The 19,512-nt window shown below is 35.0% G+C and overlaps 1 protein-coding gene across 3 annotated transcripts in view; it reads right to left on the bottom strand.

Moving 5' to 3' along the window:
* Nucleotides 1–19,512, bottom strand: part of LOC140750783 (glutamine synthetase 2 cytoplasmic) — a 37,870-nt gene that overhangs the window by 4,804 nt on the left and 13,554 nt on the right. For all 3 annotated transcript variants that reach the window (XM_073084503.1, XM_073084502.1, XM_073084504.1), the window contains 4 exons: nt 17,155–17,368; nt 14,141–14,213; nt 12,534–12,718; nt 7,975–8,114 (listed from right to left, as the gene is read on the bottom strand). In XM_073084503.1, coding sequence (XP_072940604.1) covers nt 7,975–8,114; nt 12,534–12,718; nt 14,141–14,213; nt 17,155–17,368 — 612 coding nt within the window. The remainder of the gene's footprint in view (nt 1–7,974; nt 8,115–12,533; nt 12,719–14,140; nt 14,214–17,154; nt 17,369–19,512) is intronic.

The raw sequence follows: 19,512 nt of genomic DNA, 5'->3' as shown, positions 1-19,512 counted from the left end.
ATAGGGATCTTTTATCAACAAAAGTGTCGCAAACATTGGTGCGATAACGAAAGGTCCTACGAGGAAGTAACAAACGAATATATTAGAATATATTTTAATTTTTTTTTTATTGAAAATAAAGTAAAATGAAATTGAAATATTAATGGGAATATTCAATTGAATCCATCGTTAACTTTGGAAAACAAACAATAAAATTGATGTTAAAAGAAGAGATTTTCTTATTCTATTTGTGTAGTGCCTAAAACAATCTGATGAAAAAGTACAAAGACGAATCAGTCACTATACGCCAACTGTTTACTTAGAGCTTCAAACAAAACAGTCGAACTTATATTTGTGGAAAAAGTATTTTTATTTCGCTTTCATGTAGTATTTACTCAGTTTCTTTTAGATATTATAAAGCCTTGCTATCGTGAATCTGCTCTCATATATCAAAATTTCTAGTAGAAACTTAATCAAAAACATTTTGTAAGCTTCTGAACAACGTGGCTTGTGTCACGTGTAACTTATGACCTCTAGGTCAGATTATAGTCAGGTGCACTATCTTGTGTGTCCACAAAGTTCATAAATGTAATTTATAGCTAAAAATGTAACGTAGCGTTGAAGAATTATAACCTGTTATAAAATACGTCTATTTAGTGATACGGTTAAGACTAATAAAAAAATGTGAGCCGTCACGGGACGCCTGGCAGATGTGAAACATCGACATTATTTTGTAAAAGTAATATGCAGAAAATAACATATTGTGATAGGAACTAAATATGTCATAATGATAAAATAAAATATTACGATTTTTTTCCAGATAACGATGACTATTTATTGAATTCGATTGCGCATGGCGACGCGTCGCCACATCGTACACACTACTGCATATAGACTGCACTGCACTACGACTGCACCACGGCATGCGTCGCCACGCCAGAAATCGGTTTTACGTGCGGCTATAGATGTTTCACATCAAAATTTCAGTTAATTTAATTTAGTCTCAGTCGAGATCATATACTCGTATTTCTGCCGTTTGGTGTAGAGACGATGGGGCCGTGGGATTCTGAGCCTCGATCCTTTTTTAAACACCTTTCAAGGCGTCTAATCGGGTGCACCCACGACCAAAGGGCTGGCGCTTACCTCGGGGAAAGAATTAGCTTTGCTATTCAGCGAGGTAATGTCGCCAGCGTTTTGGGGACTCTTCCAAGGGACAGTAATTTGGATGAAGCTTTTTAATTTTAGTTATTTTATTATAAGTATTTTTAAAAAGCCTGTTTCATATATTATTTTAGTACTTTTTTATTAATTTAATATTGTAGATAATTAAATGTAAATTATAAATAATATAAATAAAAAACATGAAATTTTAGATAAAAAATAGTGGCGTTAGAGTATAGTATGATACAAAGCAGGTTCTTCCGTTGCAATTTATTTGCATTGCATGCAAAATTGCATATTTATTTAACTACAAATCGTATTTTTTTAAAAACAGATCGGCGTTTACAGAACTTCAAAAATTACTGCAATTGATACTACAGTGGTAAGTTATATCATGAGAACGAATTTTTCAATTCATACTTTTATTTAAAAACCTACATAAATCCACAAAATAATACGGAAACAATCTCATTAATAACCGTTTATTTGCAACGTATGAATTTTAATACGGACATGCTCCTGGTGTTGCGATGATAAGAAAATTGTAAATTATCGTGTATCGTTTTTATGACAATTTTTCGGGTCCAAAGTTTTAAAACTTGCAAAAAAGTATTTCACATTCAATGTGCGTAACTTAATATTAATTTGAAGGTGGTAGAACCCTTTGTGGTTCGACTCCGGCGGCACCACCGCCACACCTATTTCTACCTAATAACAGCAGTGTTAGGGGCTGCTGTGTTCTGGTTTGAAGGGTGTGGTAAGGGAGACAGACTTTTCCGAGGCGTTCCAGCTTAGTCCTCAGAGGTAGAGGCACATCTGTGGCCGATCTCAGGCAGGAATATCTAATCCTATCTGGGGTTGATTACAGATGTCCATGGGCGGCAGTAGGCACTTACCATCAGGTGGACTGCATGCTCGTCTGCTACTCCTATATTATAAAAAAAAACCTTTTACGTTTTATGTATACAATAGAAATAATAAGATTGTGATATATGAAGAAATGTTTTATGACAGATGTCGAGTTGGTTGTCAAGGATTAAAGAATTATAATGTGTTCGCTATGTTTTCCTGAGTTTATAGCTTCCCAATATATAATAATTGGCGACGAGTACTAATTCACGCGTGATTTATGAAGCTTAGCAGCAGTTATGTTATAAACAATGGCTAAAGAATGCACAAAAATTATGTTCGGTGGCAACCTCTCCTATGATCACCGCACACAAGAGTGGAGCATTTTTATCAGCCGTTTCAAGCAATACTGCGCGGCCAACGATATCGGCGATGCTAATGATAAAGCTGGTAAGAGAAGGCGAGCTCTATTACTCACTGCGTTGGTGGAAGACACTTATCGTGTTACGAGAGATTTGGTTTTTCCTGAAGATTTGGACAGTATCGCATACAACGTACTGCTAGAGAAGTTGGATAATCATTTTCAACCAAAGAAGAGTACTTTTGCAGAAAGGTATTGTTTTTATAAGGCTGAACAACGTCCAGGAGAGGATTTAGCCGAATGGGCAGCACGAGTGCGTAATTTGGCGCAATTTTGTGGTTTTAAAGCAGTTAGATATGGCTTTGCGTGATAGGTTTGTATTGGGATTAGAGAATTCTAAAGAAAAAGAAAAATTGTTTGCCGAGAGCATCAACGATTTGACTTTCAGTAAAGCATTGGAATTGGCACAGAGCGTGAGGTGTGCGCGTCTCGCGCTGCAGACATCGCGAGCAGGCAGCGACGCGGTCGGAGCGGCGTGCGCTGGTGAGAGCTCGAGGAACTCGGCGATGGCACAACCCATGTTTGCTATGCAACGGAAGGTCGTAAGCGTACCGGACACATGCAATGATAATTCTCGAACGTCAAGATGCTGTGAGGTATGCGGTTATAAAAATCATTCTAAAGAAAAATGTCGTTTTGTAAATTATACCTGTCAAAAGTGTAACAAAAAGGGTCATTTAAAAAGAATGTGTAAGACTAGAGTAAGTAATAGTAATTTTGTTGGCACGGATGACGATGGCGCTGATGTGGGTTACAATTTATTTAACATGATAAATTCGATAGTAGATGAACCGTTTACCCGGAAAGTTCTGTTAGATAATGTAGAAGTAATTTGTGAGGTTGATTGTGGCAGTGCTGTTTCGGTTTTACCGGAAATTATTTATCAGCAACTGTTTGGATGTAATAAGAATTATTATAGGATTCAACAATGTAAAGAGGTTTTTAATTTTTATACAGGTATGAAAATTATACCTATAGGTTGTTTAACTTTGTCAGTAACTTTTGAAAGCTCCGTAAAACCGATAGTATTTTTTGTTATAAAAACCAAAGGGAAGCGTTTGCCTCTGTTAGGACGTGATTTTATGAAACAATTTAATTTGCAATTATGCAGCTTTAACTGTCATAATGTGTCAGTGAATAAAGATGCAGGTGAGTTACTGATGAATAAATATTCAAAATTATTTTCTGACGAATTAGGTAGGTTTAATAAATATAAAATTAATTTAAAAATTAAACCTGACGCACAATTTAAATTTTTCAAACCTCGACCAGTACCATTGGCTCTAAAACCTAAAATAGAACAGGAATTAAATAGATTAGTTGACTTGGGTGTTTTAGAGAAAATAGATCATTCTGATGTCGCTACGCCAATTGTTCCGGTTTTACGACCAGATGGTGATGTTAGGATTTGTGGGGATTTTTCAGTTACTTTAAATAAAGTGCTGTATGTAGACAATTATACACTGCCACGAATCGAAGATTTGTTTGCTAAACTTCATGATGGTGTAGAATTTAGCAAGTTAGATTTAAAATTAGCTTATCTTCAGTTGGAGCTGGATGATTCAAAGAAATGGTGTTGTATTAATACACACAAAGGCTTGTATAGGTATACACGTCTCGTGTTTGGATTAACGAATGCGCCATTTATATTTCAGCGTACTATGGAACAATTATTAGGTGATATAGATGGTGTATGTATTTATTTGGACGATATATTAGTAACAGCTCCTAATAGAGTTTTACATTTGGAACGCTTAGAATCAGTTCTAAAGAGATTGCAAGATGCAGGTTTACGTGTTAAACGCGATAAATGTGAATTATTTAAAAAATCTGTAGAGTATCTAGGTTATGTTATTGATAAAGACGGTTTACATAAATCTAATGATAAAATCTTGGCTATTTTGAATTGTCAAGCTCCGAAGAACGTTAGTGAATTAAAGTCCTTTTTAGGTATGGTAAATTACTACCGTTGTTTCGTTCCAAATTCGTCCTCGGTGTTGTGCCCTTTAAATAACTTATTAAAGAAGGGTATTAAATGGGTGTGGGATAAAAGTGAGCAAGATTCATTCGAATGTATTAAGCGAGAACTTGCGTCGGATCGTGTGTTAGCCCACTATAATCCGGAGTATCCCACGTATGTAACGTGCGACGCGGGCCCGGCCGGGCTGGGCGCCGTGCTCGCGCAGCGACAATCGGACGGCACTGAGCGAGTGGTGGCTTACGCTTCTCGTTCGTTGTCTAAGGCGGAGTTGAACTACGCGCAAATACAGAAAGAAGCTACTTCTATCATATTCGCTATAAAAAAATTCAATCATTATTTGTACGGTCGAACAGTTCCTTTCACATTACGTACTGATCACAAGCCGTTGTTGTCAATTTTTGGAAATAAGAAGGGCGTTCCGGTTTTAGCGGCAAACAGATTGCAAAGATATGCTTTGTTTTTATCCGCATATAATTTTAATATTGAATATGTAAAGAGCGATAATAATGTAGCCGATTTCCTGTCTAGATCAGTTAATACTCAATTTAGGAATGAAGTAGAAGAAATAGATCGTTCGTTATATTTGAATTTTATTGGTGAATCTGTGTTACCCATAACTTCTGGCGATATCAGATTAGAAACGGGTCGGGATGAAATTTTGCAACAAGTTGTAGGATTTATTAAGAAGGGTTGGCCTATTAAGGTATCTAACATGGCACTGCGTCCCTACTTTCTGTGTCGTCTCGATCTCGCAATTGAGGACGGATGTATTTTACGGGGTCACAAAATTGTAATTCCTTCGTGTTTTCGTGAAAGGCTATTAGAGGAATTACATAGTTCACACTTTGGTGTGGTAAAAACAAAGTGTGAAGCTAGAGCACGAATGTGGTGGCCAAATATAGATAGGCATATAGAAGAAAAAATTGGTTCTTGCAATATATGTAATACGTTACGAAATAATCCACCAAAAGCTCCGCTTTCACCCTGGCCGTATCCAGAGCGCGCTTGGGAACGTGTGCATTTGGATATGTTCACACTAAGTGGCAAACAATTTTTAGTTGCTGTAGATAGTTTTTCTAAATGGGTAGAATGTTTTACAATGCAAAAAACAGACAGTGATACGATAATTAGCAAATTATGCGAAATGTTCAGTAGATTCGGTTTAGTGCGCACGTTGGTAACTGACAATGCTTCAAATTTCACCTCAAATGAATTTGAAACTTTCTGTCGTGTAAATGGAATCCGACATTTAACGGGAGCTCCTTATCATGCTATGTCAAATGGGCAAGCGGAAAATAGCGTAAAAACCGTAAAAAAATGGTCTAAAAGCGATGATGGGCAGTAACGCAACCCAGAAAGTTTTATTAAAGATATTAAATAAATTTTTATTTGATTATAGAAATTCTACTCATTTGACTACTGGTTTTTCACCGGCACAATTAATCATAGGTCGTCCATTGCGTTGTCGTTTAGATTTATTGTGTCCAACATCAGTAGCCACTTCACCATCTTCACCCGCTGCAGCCAAGAATAATGTTTTGAAAGCTCAAACGAACCAATGTAACCAATTTAATGGTAATAGAAATGTAAATTTTGTAGTAGGAGATAAAGTGTTGGTAAAATATTATTTCCTTAATGGTACTAAACATACTTGGAAAATGGGTATTATTAAAAAATGTCTAGGCTCACGTATGTTCAATTTGTATATTGATGATTTAAATATGTATGTTAGAAAGCATGCTGATCAGTTATTAGCATATAAAGGGAACTCATCTTCCGAGGAATCTGATAATTCTGATGATATTAGTGTCTCGGGACACTGCGTGACCGGTAGAGTAGAGTCACAAGAATATTGTCCGACAGCTCAGGAAGCTCCGGTGCAAAATGTTAGTGGGGAGGAAGGTTCGGATACAGATAATGAGTTTGTCGATGCAGATTCCGGTTCGGAAAATGAGTTTTTGTAGGAAAATGAGTTTTTGTAGAGGGAGGCCAAAATAGAGAAAGAGAGATTGTGATATATGAAGAAATGTTTTATGACAGATGTCGAGTTGGTTGTCAAGGATTAAAGAATTATAATGTGTTCGCTGTGTTTTCCTGAGTTTATAGCTTCCCAATATCATCATCATCATCATCATCAACCCATTAATGTCCCACTGCTGGGCACGGGTCTCCTCTCAGAGTGAGAAGGATTAGGCCATAGTCCACCGCGCTGGCCAAGTGCGTATTGGTAGACTACACATACCTTTGAAAACTTTTTTTTTTTTTTTTTTTAAGATTTCTCAGGTATGCAGGTTTCCTCACGATGTTTCCCTTCACCGTTTAAGCAAGTGATAATTAATTTCTAATACGCACATAACTTCGAAAAATCAGAGGTGCGTGCCTGGGATTTGAACCTCGGACCCCTCGAGCGAGAGGTCGAGTTTCTTAACCACTAGGCTATCACTGCTATATATATAGCTTCCCAATATATAATAAAGATCCAGTAATCTTCTCGCAGATTAACAATTACAATTATAATATTATGCACATTTACAAATGAATATTTAAATGCTGGAACTAGAAGTGTTTAATTAGAGGAAGACAATAATAAAATAGGCGTAGTTCTTGTATTTAACCGCCATCTGTGCATATTATGTAATTACTAGCGGACTCTGTAAACGTTGTGTTCTCATATAAATAAAAAAAATATTAAGGGTGAACAACCCTTATCACTTGGGGTATGAAAAATAGATAGTAGCCGCTTTTCAGACCTACCGAACATGCATATAAATTTTGGTGAAAATCGGCCGTTTCGGAGGAGTACGGTAACTAACATTGTGATACAAGAATTTTACATATAAGATATTTTACCTTTTAAATTCTATCAATATTAATAATAGAGGGCTCAAGTTTATAGCATCTTCAGTCGCTATTGAATTATATCGCTCGTAAGTATTTCGAAGATCGGATTATTGTAAAACAATTAATTGTTATTCCAATAATTGCGTTCTTTATTCTGAACAAAACAGGTTAAGACCCGATGTTACTGAAGCAAAACAATTGTTTTGTTCGTACAATTGAAGTGGTATTGAAATTGAAAACTAAATGGGTATTTCAAACTAATACAATGTTGTAATCAGGAGGCACGGCAGTGCCTCCGCCAAGTCGAGCCTATATTTTATCTCATTAAATTTTGAAACATCTTTGTAAATTAACAATTATTATAAAAATCCATATCAAAGAACTTTACTAAGACCTTACATTTTAGATGCGAATTGTATTACAATTTCGAAAATTATTTTCGCGAAAATGAATACGCTTGTTCACATGATTTGGCCTTAACACATAATTTCTGTAAAATTGCTTTGCTGTTTTATAACTCTTATATATAAAATTCTCGTGTCACAGTGTTAGTTACCGTACTCCTCCGAAACGGCTTTACCGATTTTCACCAAATTTTATATGCATATTCAGTAGGTCTGAATATGCATATAAAATTTTTCATACCCCTAAGTGATAAGGGTTGTTCACCCTTAACATTATTCTATTTATATGGCACACAACGTTTGCCGGGTCAGCTAGTATTATATAAAAAACGTGTTACCTGCAGTGAAGTCTCGTATATGGGGCATTCCGTTTTTGCCAGTAAGTCGGAGCGCGTTGTCGGCACCGTTGTTGGCGTCGTACTCGTTGATGTGGACTCCGTGCCTCCGAGCGAGCTTATCTATAGCCCGTTCTATTACCCTGCGAAATAGACAAAAGATGTTCAAAGATAGTGAGGAACTCTTCGTGTTTACGCACTACGGCTAAACTTATTCAATTTGCATTGTAGCAATAATGTAGCGCTTATATGTGGTCATTTTAAAAAATTGGCCAAATAAGAGTCAAACCCACATATAGAGGGTAAGTACGTACGTCGTACCTAACCGAAGCCCTAAAATATGATAAGGCTACATACATTCATCATCATCAACAACCAATTACTGTCCCACTGCTGGGCACGGGTCTCCTCTCATAATGAGAAGGATTAGGCCATAGTCTACCGCGCTGGCCAAGTGCGTATTGGTAGACTTCACATACCTTTGATTGTTTTTTTTATAAATCCTTCAGGTATGCAGGTTTCCTCACGATGTTTTCTTTCACCATTTAGCAAGTGATAATTAATTTCTAATACGCACATAACTTTGAAAATTCAGAGGTGCCTGGGATTTAAGCCTCGGACCCCTGGATCGAGAAGCCGAGTTTCTGAACCACTAGGCTATCACTGCTACTTACATTAGATGTTTATAAACTTCGGGTATGTTCCTGCCCTATTGAAATTTGGTGATGGACATTCAAGGACTGTAGTGAAAATTTGTGTTTGTACTATACTTTGTATGTCTATCTGTATATGTAGGATCTTTTGCCAGCGTCATATAACATTTTGCATGTCCAATTTCTACGAAAGAAATATAGGCCATCCCAAACGTACCCTTTCAAACATATTAAGCTCTATAATATTCCTGTCACGTCATAAATTTGGTTCTGAAATACATACATAGTTTGCATATTGGGTTGGTTATCGAGGAAGTCCAGTGCGTGGATGATTTATGGAAAAAGAGCGAATTCCCGTTTGTTTGTATGATGTATATATATATATATATATATATATATATATATATATATATATATATATATATTGAATTATTGAAGCATTAAACCACCGGTTACCTTTCACATCGTATTTACACACACTTTATATTTACGACATCAGTAATAATTTACTCAAAATAAGAATAGTTACTTTTATAAATTTACTGCACAATATATTTTTATTTAATATTACATACTATACTATACATAAATCGATAAAAAACTATACCTATACGTATTTTTAACACGTTTTTATTAGCTTGGGTTATACGTTTGTATGTATGTAACAGTAACGGAATCTTTGAGCCCGATTTTTATCCACTTTGAACGTTCAGTTTAATTCAAAATTTTAAAGAATTATCAAAAACCGATGACAATACACGATTTTAATAATTTTGTACCATTGTCCTTATCAACATCCTCAGGATTAACGATTTTCGAGGGGAGAGAAAGCGCCTTATGGAGCGTACAGACAAAGTTACTAGATTGATTTTTAGCTATGAGAAATAATAATGTTATTTCCCTATAACTCAAATGTATTGAAACATATCTATAATGCCATCTTTTAGAATGATTTTTAGGATTCCGTACTAAAAGGATAAAACGAAACCCTCCGCTGCCTGTTCGTGAGTCACAGGGCTTTATCTCTTAAACCGTAATACTCGTAGATACACTTGATTTTTTTACAGGCGAGAGAAAGCGCCTTATGGAGCGTACAGGCAAAGTTACTAGATTGATTTTTAGCTATGAAAAATAATAATGTTATTTCCCTATAACTCAAATGTATTGAAACATATCTATAATGCCATCTTTTAGAATGATTTTTAGGATTCCGTACTCAAAGGATAAAACGAAACCCTCCGCTGCCTGTTCGTGAGTCACAGGGCTTTATCTCTTAAACCGTAATAGATAGACACTTGATTTTTTTACAGACGATGCATAATGATGGTCGCTATAACAACAAATACTAAAAATTAATAAAATAAATATAGTTCAAAAAACTAAAAAACACGCTTTTATGATAAAATCAACTAAAAAGTAGAAAATAATTTTCAATGTAGGAATCAATTAAGGAACAGTAAATTGTATAATTGTGGACAAAGTGTGGGGTGCTTTTAGTTGATTTTATCATAAAAGCGTGTTTTTTAGTTTTTTGAACTATATTTATTATAAGTACGTTTTTTGCCTTCTCGCGCTAATATTTATCGTTTCTAGATTTTATTAAAGCATATATCGACAAACGTAATGTGCCTCAGAAGAAAGTATTAGTAAAATATAAAATTCTGAGTACGATGGTATTTTCTTTTACGAGTCTAATATAAGGCACAGAACGCTCATGAAATTTAAAAGGCAGGTATAAAAAGTAGCAATGAGGGTATTTCACACGTACGATTCACGTGACGCTATGAACGGAAGTAATTACTGCCCTTTTATGTGAAAAGCCCTCATTTCAATAATCTCACATAACCATCGCTGTATTCCGGTTCAAATGGGAAGGTTTCCATTCTAAATTAATTTAACTTCGGTAATCGATTACGTAACCTGAATATGACATTGAACTAACGTGATTTCAGTTTGCAATCGCTCGAAGCTTTCAATTTTGAGGCAATAACGTTTTACAAGCAACAAATTAAAGCACGATTTTAACCAGTAGTTGATTGCTGTGTATATATATACACTTTATTGACCAATAAAAACAAGTGGTACAATAGGCGGACTTAATGCTAAGTAGTATTTTCTACCAGTCAACCTTAAGGATGTGCAGAAAATATAAAGGCGGCGCACAATACATTTAATATATAAGATAATTAAAAGAAGAAAAACATATATGTAGAAAAAAAGAAAACAAAAGAATAGAAGGATAGAAAAAGAAAGTCAAACATGAGAATATAAAGACAAGAGAGTGAAAAAAGGACATATAAATAGATATATAGCAAATAAATAGTATATATTGTGTATATATTGTATGTGTATAAAATCTTTCATCATATATTTTTCACTTTTTTGACACCTACAGATTTACAAACACGCGCACCCTCACATACAGACACATACACTCAATACATATAAGAAATTCCGTTTCAAGCGACTTCTTTAAGGAGACTAAAACAATTTCGCCGATTTTTTCTGTACAATTTTTTCCTCTTTCTCACACAATTTTAATATTTCCGGCTTTTAAATGGCTGTTGTAGTAATCTCCGAGTTGTATACCACAGCAACAATTATTTTTGGTCAAATTACACCAGCACAGAGGGCGGTATTACATTTTAGTACGTATGTAAGCGTGTTTCACCGTAATCTCACCCGCCGAATGACACTGCCTGGAGGATGCCGGGTTTCGCTTTGAACATTTAAAGTTTATTGTGAGGTATACACATTCATATAAACGGATTAAAAGGCAAAATTACACTAATAAATTTCAGTAACGCCAAAATTTAAAAAAACGTAAAAGTTAAGATCTTCGGTTTTTACACACGTAATCCTATATCCTGATATTGCAAATGTACATAGTCTAGAGGTATTAAAAATTAATTATCACTTTCACTAACTACGAAGAAAAACAGCCTGAGTATACCTGCCTGAGAGTTCTGTGTGAAAAAAAAGTACTGTGTGAAGTTTACCAATTTTGACCAGTGCAGTAGTTTATGGACTAAGCCTCTTCTGCTCCGACAGAAGACCTATTAACTCCATAATAATGGGCATGGGTAAAAGCGACCAATTACCATTATGTAAAGCGCATACTCGTTTCAAACTTAAATCTTACTAAAACAGTACTTGATAACAACAATAACACTTGTTTAAAATTATATTACTTCTGGTACTAGTAGTATAGTATATATTATATAGTATATCGTATACTCAGTGTATTGCTACGGTAGCGTCGATATTCTACTCGTAGTCGTACACTATCATCAATCTTGTATTCTGATAGAATTAGTTTTGCAACGTCAGCGATTTGACAAAATCAGGTACTGGGTAATATAACTTGCAATTCATGCAAAACGCTACATTAACAGCCTTATTCCTGTCACGCAGGTATATTCCCGCACGCGTGTCACGCACACACGCGTGCATCCTATCGTCACACACACACACACACGCACTCGGATCACGAATAGACTGCATCTAGTCAAATCATATTTTCCTTTGCGACACGCATGCGGGCGCTAATCCGAGTGACAGGAAAAAAGGCCTAAAAGCGCCTTCCTGTCGCGCGTATTTACGCCCGTACGCGTTTCCTACCCGCACGAAAGTCACGTTTCACTAGCTTTTATTTAACTTGCCTTATTAGTTGTCATATATGTGAGGGTCTATTCTTGCAACTGAATTGGAAGCCTCTTAACCCAACCGATTGAGCTGATAATTTTTTTTACACGTTTGCTGTTTTTCTGGATGAAGTCATAATAAATTTAATATGGGGGATGCACTAATATACTATCCATTTATTTTTTTAGTTTAAATATGTTCACTAATAGAGGGGATTTATACTTTAGCAAAGTAAGAAACAAAGAAAGAAAAAATCAAACTTACAGTATCCCGTCATCTTCCCTCATATCCTTAGTGGAGAAGTAGACGAAGGTTCCGTTACCGGGCCAATCAGGCACTGGCTGAGGTGTGAAGCTGGCCACTGTACCGTACTCCTCGGCCAGCCGGGACAGAATGTACCGTGCCATCCAGAGGTCATCGGCACCACGAATACCTGGACTTGGACCCACCTTTAGAAGTAATTATTATAAGTTTAAAAGTAATGATGGAAGTAGGTAAATATGCAATCAATCCTAAGTAAACTTAACTAAATAGTATCATTGCACTCAATAAGATCTATTACTATATTCACTATCACGGCAAACCTCAAAGGTTTGATGTTTATTTTACTGCACTAATAACCTGAAAAAGTGAAATCTTTTCCGCAATAAGAGATAGAAATGTGATACTTTACAGGAAAGTTCTGCAAAGAAAAATAAAATATAATAGCTATTTTTGAATAAAGAAAAATATTGTTCAGGAGACTATTAAAAGAGCTATAAATAGGTATTGCAAAGAAGGGAAAGAGCATAACAAAAGATGTTGGGATGAAAAGAGTAAACAGGTACTTGAAGAATGTTGACAGCCCTATTGAGGTGCCTAAACCTATTGTAGATAACTGTGAATAATGGTAAAACATTAACATCGAAAGTATACCCTTAAAAGTTAGTTCTTGGTTTTTTACAACGCTCGAAAACAAATCAGCTTAGATAAAGTTGTATCGAAAATGTCTAACCTTAATGTACTTCAGACTGGAAGTTTTTTTGTATTTTTTTTTATAATATAAGAGTAGCAGATGAGCATGTAATGGTAAGTGGCTACTGCCGCCCATAGACATCTGTAATCAACCCCAGATAGAATTATATATTCCTATCTGAGGTAGGCCGACGATGCGCCGCTACCCCAGAGGGCTAAGCTGGAACGCCTCGGAAGAGTATGTCTCCCTTACCACACTCTTCAAACCAGAACACAGCAGCAATTTACACTGCTGTTATTAGGCAGAAAAAGGTGTGGCGGTGGTGCCGCCGGAGTCGAACCACAAAGGGTTCCACCACTTTCAAATCTCTCCATGTTCCTACATACATAAAAGAAATGTTACACTCCGCAGTCGGGTAAAAAGCTTATTCAAGGCATTCAAAGTCAAACATTGTAAAACGTAAATATTCGTTATAATCAAAACTGTAATAACTTGGTATTTCGACGAAAACACATTGAATTGCAGGAATGAACAACATTTATTACAAGTGACATATTAATACAAAAGTAAATCAATATACCCAGACTACATTAATTGGTAACTACCAACATACGTAATAAAAACCATACAGCAAATATATATTTAACCAGCTTTATATAACAACAACATTTTAAAAAGGGAGATTTTATTTATCACTAGAAAAATACGTTAAAAGTGTCCATAAATTAAGTCAAAGGATGATTCATAATGACATAAATGTGATCTAGTGTAGTTTAACGTAATTTTATGCCCAAATTCGGCTATTTTTTGTGATAAAATGAAATTATTTTCATATGATAAAAACCTACATATTTCTTACAATATCTACTGTAACTACGTTTGTATCTTATAAATATAATTGCTAGGAGTCCCAAACCTGAAAGTTCCATTGTGAAGGCGTGGTGCCTGGATTGATTCCATTTAAATGTATTCCGGCGTAAAGACAGCATCTGGAAACATGTAATTTGGAATTGAAAATGTACAAAGGCACAATACGATCCTAATTACCACATCTTTATATGTTTGCACATCTACCCATTCATAACAGATTTTTACACGAATGAAAACATTCCAGAGATTTTTATATAGTTACATCAATGGGAATCAATGGACTATGTAAAGCATCTATGATCGATCTTAACGATGGTAAAAATGACCTATTTGAAATTCGGGATTGAAGGAATTATTCACCTAAAGTAGACCTCATAAAAGTGTGAATACTATTAAAATGGAACAATAAAAAACTATAAACCTTGTAAAATATAATATACTAGCTAACCCGGCAAAGTTTGTACCGCCTCAAAATCTATTTATCAAATATATTTCATATAGAATATATGCCTATGTTACTCGTAGATAATGTAGCTTTCGAATGGTGAAATATTTTTTAAAATCGGTCCAGTAGTTTCTGAGCCTATTCATTACAACCAAACAAACAAAGTTTTCCTCTTTATAATATTAGTGTAAGTAGATTACTTAATTATTAAATTTGGTATTTGACAAATATCGTAGCATGACTAATGTTAAAATCATATGTTATGATTTATGAATTATAATAATTTTCTAAAATTGGTTATTATTCATAGCTATTGTTGAAAATTTTCGAGATAGCTCATAAAGAATTTATCAAATTTACTTCTACTTTCGTTTCAAATATGTAAAATGGATGAGCCCAAAGTCCTTTAGGAATTCTGTTTGATAAAATAATTTCTCGATTACATTTTTGTCATGGAATACCCAGCGACAAGAGAGTTATATTAATATTAAACATTCTTAAATCAAGTATTCATGCTGGGTTGGAATATAGATCGGCGAAGTATATTTATTTTATCGCAAATTATTTACGTAACTAAATGATACTCCGATGTGAAATTGGTTAAAAAAATGATGCGGAACGTAATACCTCTACGAGCAAAATAAGTAACGCTAATAAAATAAAGCCAATAGCAAGCTTAAATAGCCTAAATAAGACTGAATAAGCCCGGAAAAAAGGAGTGATAGTCTAGTGGTTGAAACTTAGCCTCTCGATCGAGGGGTCCAAGGTTCAAATCCCAGGCTCAGTGCTCTGATTTTTCGAAGTTATGTGCGTATTAGAAATTAATTATCACTTGCTTTAACGGTGAAGGAAAACATCGTGAGGAAACCTGCATACCTGAGAGATCTTTAAGCAAAAAAATTGTTCCCAAAAGTATATAAATTACCAATATGACCTAAATATCTGGATATTTTTTTCTTCATCATTAAAGGGACAAATGTTTTTCATCAAGCAATCCTTATTAATTATTTAGGGTAGGTCGACTTTAGGCACCTTTCAGAACTTGTTTTTTTTAAGATTGCTCCGGCGTGTAAGTTTCGTCACGATGTTTTCTTTCACCATTTAAGTGAAAACTACTCAAATAGCTCAATAGTTTCTCAATTCAGTGGTGCGTGCCTGAAATTTGAACTTCGGACCATCCAAATTAGAGAAAGACTTTCGAACTTAACAATCACTGTTTTTCCTAACAGATTATTTTTAATAATCCTAAAAAATAAGAGACTAGAATTTGAACCTCCATTTGGACGGCAAAATTAAACCGGGTTGTTGCCTACACGGATGCCATATGAATATATAAGCAGCTTTGCGCCGTCATTGAAATAGGCATCCAAAATTACACAAAAGCGGCGGACAAAGCTAACTAACGATATAGCTAAAACCTTGCAACTGCAATTAAAGCGTCTATAAGATAAAAGATCCGACCCTTGTGGCGGAGCGGCCACCATACCGGTCTGACGCGCAAAGGGTCCCGCGTTCGATCCCCGGCCAGACAGATATCTAAATGATGAATTTAGATTTTTGTTTCTCTCGCCCCTACCGGATTGTGTCAAAACTAGGAAATCGTATTGGCCCATACGTAAACAAATACCAAAACAGTATTTATATAGTACCAACATATTTGTCGAAACGGAAAAACTCCTGGTAAGGGTACAGAACACAGCAGCGCTGAAAACTGCTGTTATTAAGTAGAAAAAGGTGTAACGGATGTGTCTCCGTAATCGAACCACGAAGGGTGCTAACACTTTGAAACTAGTTACAACAGAGAAATTATACCATAAATAGGTCATAAGAAATGTCTCAACTTGCTATTAACGCTCCCTACGGGTACCATATTTCATCTAGATACGCTAACAACGTAACTGCTGTAAGTAAAATGATCACAGACGCGTATAATAAATTAATCTCTTCGCACAAGAACTTTGTAAAATGAAATGTTTATGTATAGTTTTTGCTGTTTTATGTTTCAGCCCTTAATAGCGGCAAAGACTAAGCTTTAAGGTCATATGAAAATATAAAATGAATATTTTTGATACTTGGTACTACTAGTGGAACTGCGCGGTTCTAACATACATACGAGTAATATTGAGTGTGTAGCATATCTTGGAAAAGGCGGACGTGATTTCGACAGAACTTACATGAAACATTGACGTGAAAATAGAAAACGTACCTCACAAAACGTTACTTTTTCACGTTACATTTACGTTTCTGATAATGGTGTGTTAAACATCTAAATTGTAGATGATTCAAAATGTAACAAATTATTATGGCTCTACTGTTATTTGGGCTCAATACGTATGTCCTATAAATATTTGCAGTAACACCAAATTAAAACATGATTCTTGTAATTATATAAATATTAACAATTATTTATTATACTATGACTGTTTTATACTAAATCGTAAGATATCATTTGAGGTAGTAAAGAGAAAATTTTGTTTCTTGCACGTAAAAGTTACCTGCAAGAAACAAAATTTCTCCTTACGGCAAATTTCTGAAGTACTCCCGGTACCTACTCGAATGAAAATAGTCGCTAAAAACTCGGTTTCAATTCAGGCAACAATGCAAATCCATCTCACCTGTAAAACGCTTCCATCAGATCTCTCGCGACAATTTTGTTGGCACCGATTGCGCAGTAGTAGGGGCCGGGTGGGGCGGGGAAGCCCCCTGGGGGCCAGCCGAGCGGTCGCCCATCCGTCGTTGTCAAAAAGAACTCTTGATTAAATCCAAACCAGGGCTCCTCAACTTCACCCTTCTCGCACAACATGGTACAAGCCTTCCGATGATTCGACGCTGTGTAAAACAACACTTACATCATTATTATCTTATATATAAAATTTTCGTGTCACAATGTTAGTTAACGTACTCCTCCGAAACGGCTTTACCGATGTTCACCAAATTTTATATGCATATTCAGTAGGTCTAAGAATCGGCTACTATCTATTTTTCATACCCCTAAGTGATAAAGGTTGTTCACCCATTACATTTTTTATGCCATTGCCATATAACAACAAAACGTTTGTTTGTAATGAATAAACTCCAAAGCTATTGGATAGATTTTAATATCATATTTTACCAAAATTTACATTGGATTTTATGTTTAAATATTAAATTGGTAGTTATTTTTAACGCGGATCAGCACAGCTAGTATTTGCACGTTTTTGTCTTAAACCAAATAGTAACCTTCCAGCCCCTAAATTCAATTTCAGATTGAAATATTTTATAAGAGAAAGCACTTGAATCTGAGTGCAGAACACACGAGAGCTTTTATAGAATGTTTGCTAAGTTTTTGAAGGCGAATGGACCTTTAATATAATTAAAGTTCATTTCTTTGAATGTTTTATTTATGTTTTAAGAGAGGCTTGTGTTTATAGTTACGACTTTTTTTAATTGAGTATTTTTTTACCTAGATATATTAGACATTTTCGAAGTTTTAAGTATCTATGCCACTTTTGTCTCACCGTTGTCGGTACGGATAGATGACTTCTAATGAATGGTCCAATTGTATATAGGTATACATAACCTATATATTTCTTATGAGATGGAGTGTTGTTGTTCAGTGTTCTCTATTCGTTTTAAAATAATTGAAAGTTCGATTGTAACTATGTGTTACGAATGCTAAAAGTAAAGACTAGAATAGCATTCGTCTTTTACGTAGATGATGAGAAGGGATTTTATCCAGCATATAGACGGCGCTTTCTGTATATTTATTCCGTCCAGATTCCAGAAGGAGAATTGCGTTGAACAGAATTTATAGTAAGATAGACGGATGAAAAAGGAACCGTACTTTTTATATGTATCTAGTTAAAATCAATTTGACTGCTTACAGAATATCTCCGAATAATGATATCTACTTACAAATATTTTCAGGAATTTTCACTCACTCAAATCACTTGTTACAAAATTAACAAACGACTTCCTTCCCATTACTCGAAAACTTTGACTTGTGTCAGTTACAAAATGTTTTGTTCATTCAAACTGACTATTAAACTTGTCATACAATTTTCCCTAATAAATATTAAATTTATTAGGGAAAATTTTGACAAGTTGAAATACTGTTCTAGAACTTTGAGTACGACAATTAATTGTTTCCTCAACAGGTGATCTTACAATAAATATAAGTTATATTATATGCCCCTAAGTTACAATTATCTTTATATATCTGTTGTGTAAAAGAAAAGGTTGTAAGTATATAATTTCAACCAAATCTGTGATTTCTAGTACATTAAATGTAGGTATGATTGTGTGAAACCGGGGCATACTAAGCTTTTATATTTTTTGTCTAGCCAAAGAAGTCAACATTGGAAATAGCAATAAAATCTTGACGGCATTGTCACATAACATATACCCATTCAATCAAATTAAAATTACAGTGCGTATCGGCATAGGAACGTGAACAAACCCGCATGGCTAAGCATGTACACTGTACAGTTCTATACCAAAAGTACTATGAAATCGTAATCACCTCCATATACTTTTTTAGAACCAACTGTAGTCATTAAGAATGTAAACCCTCATCTGTCTCTGTTGTCTTAAAAATACGCACATTCTTACTTTTAATGTACGTAGGCTTTAGGTTCTAAAAACGAGCGTTAAATTTTACTTAGGCTGAGGCCCCTTCATGAGCTACGTATTATAAAAAAGGCTGTCAGTTTTAAAGGTAAAATGTGTTGTCAAGTACCATGTACCATTATTTTAGAATTTACTAGCTGACCCGGCAAACGTTGTGTTGCCATATAATTTAAAAAATGTGAAGGGTGAACAATCTTTATCACTTAGGGGTATGAAAAATAGATAGAAGCTGATTCTCAGACCTACTAAATATGCATATAAAATTTGTTGAAAATCGGTAAAGCCCTTTCGGAAGAGTACGGTAACTAACATTGTGACACGAGAATTTTATATACAAGATTTTAGTTTAATTGACATGATTAAGT

The sequence above is a fragment of the Epargyreus clarus genome, unplaced genomic scaffold (assembly GCF_041222505.1).
Source record: "Epargyreus clarus isolate Ecla_fem2 unplaced genomic scaffold, WU_Ecla_fem_2.2 ptg000021l, whole genome shotgun sequence".
NCBI classification, from domain to species: Eukaryota; Metazoa; Arthropoda; class Insecta; order Lepidoptera; family Hesperiidae; genus Epargyreus; species Epargyreus clarus.
The sequence above is the reverse complement of the archived record's forward strand: the minus strand, read 5'-3'. Positions and strand labels throughout refer to the sequence as shown.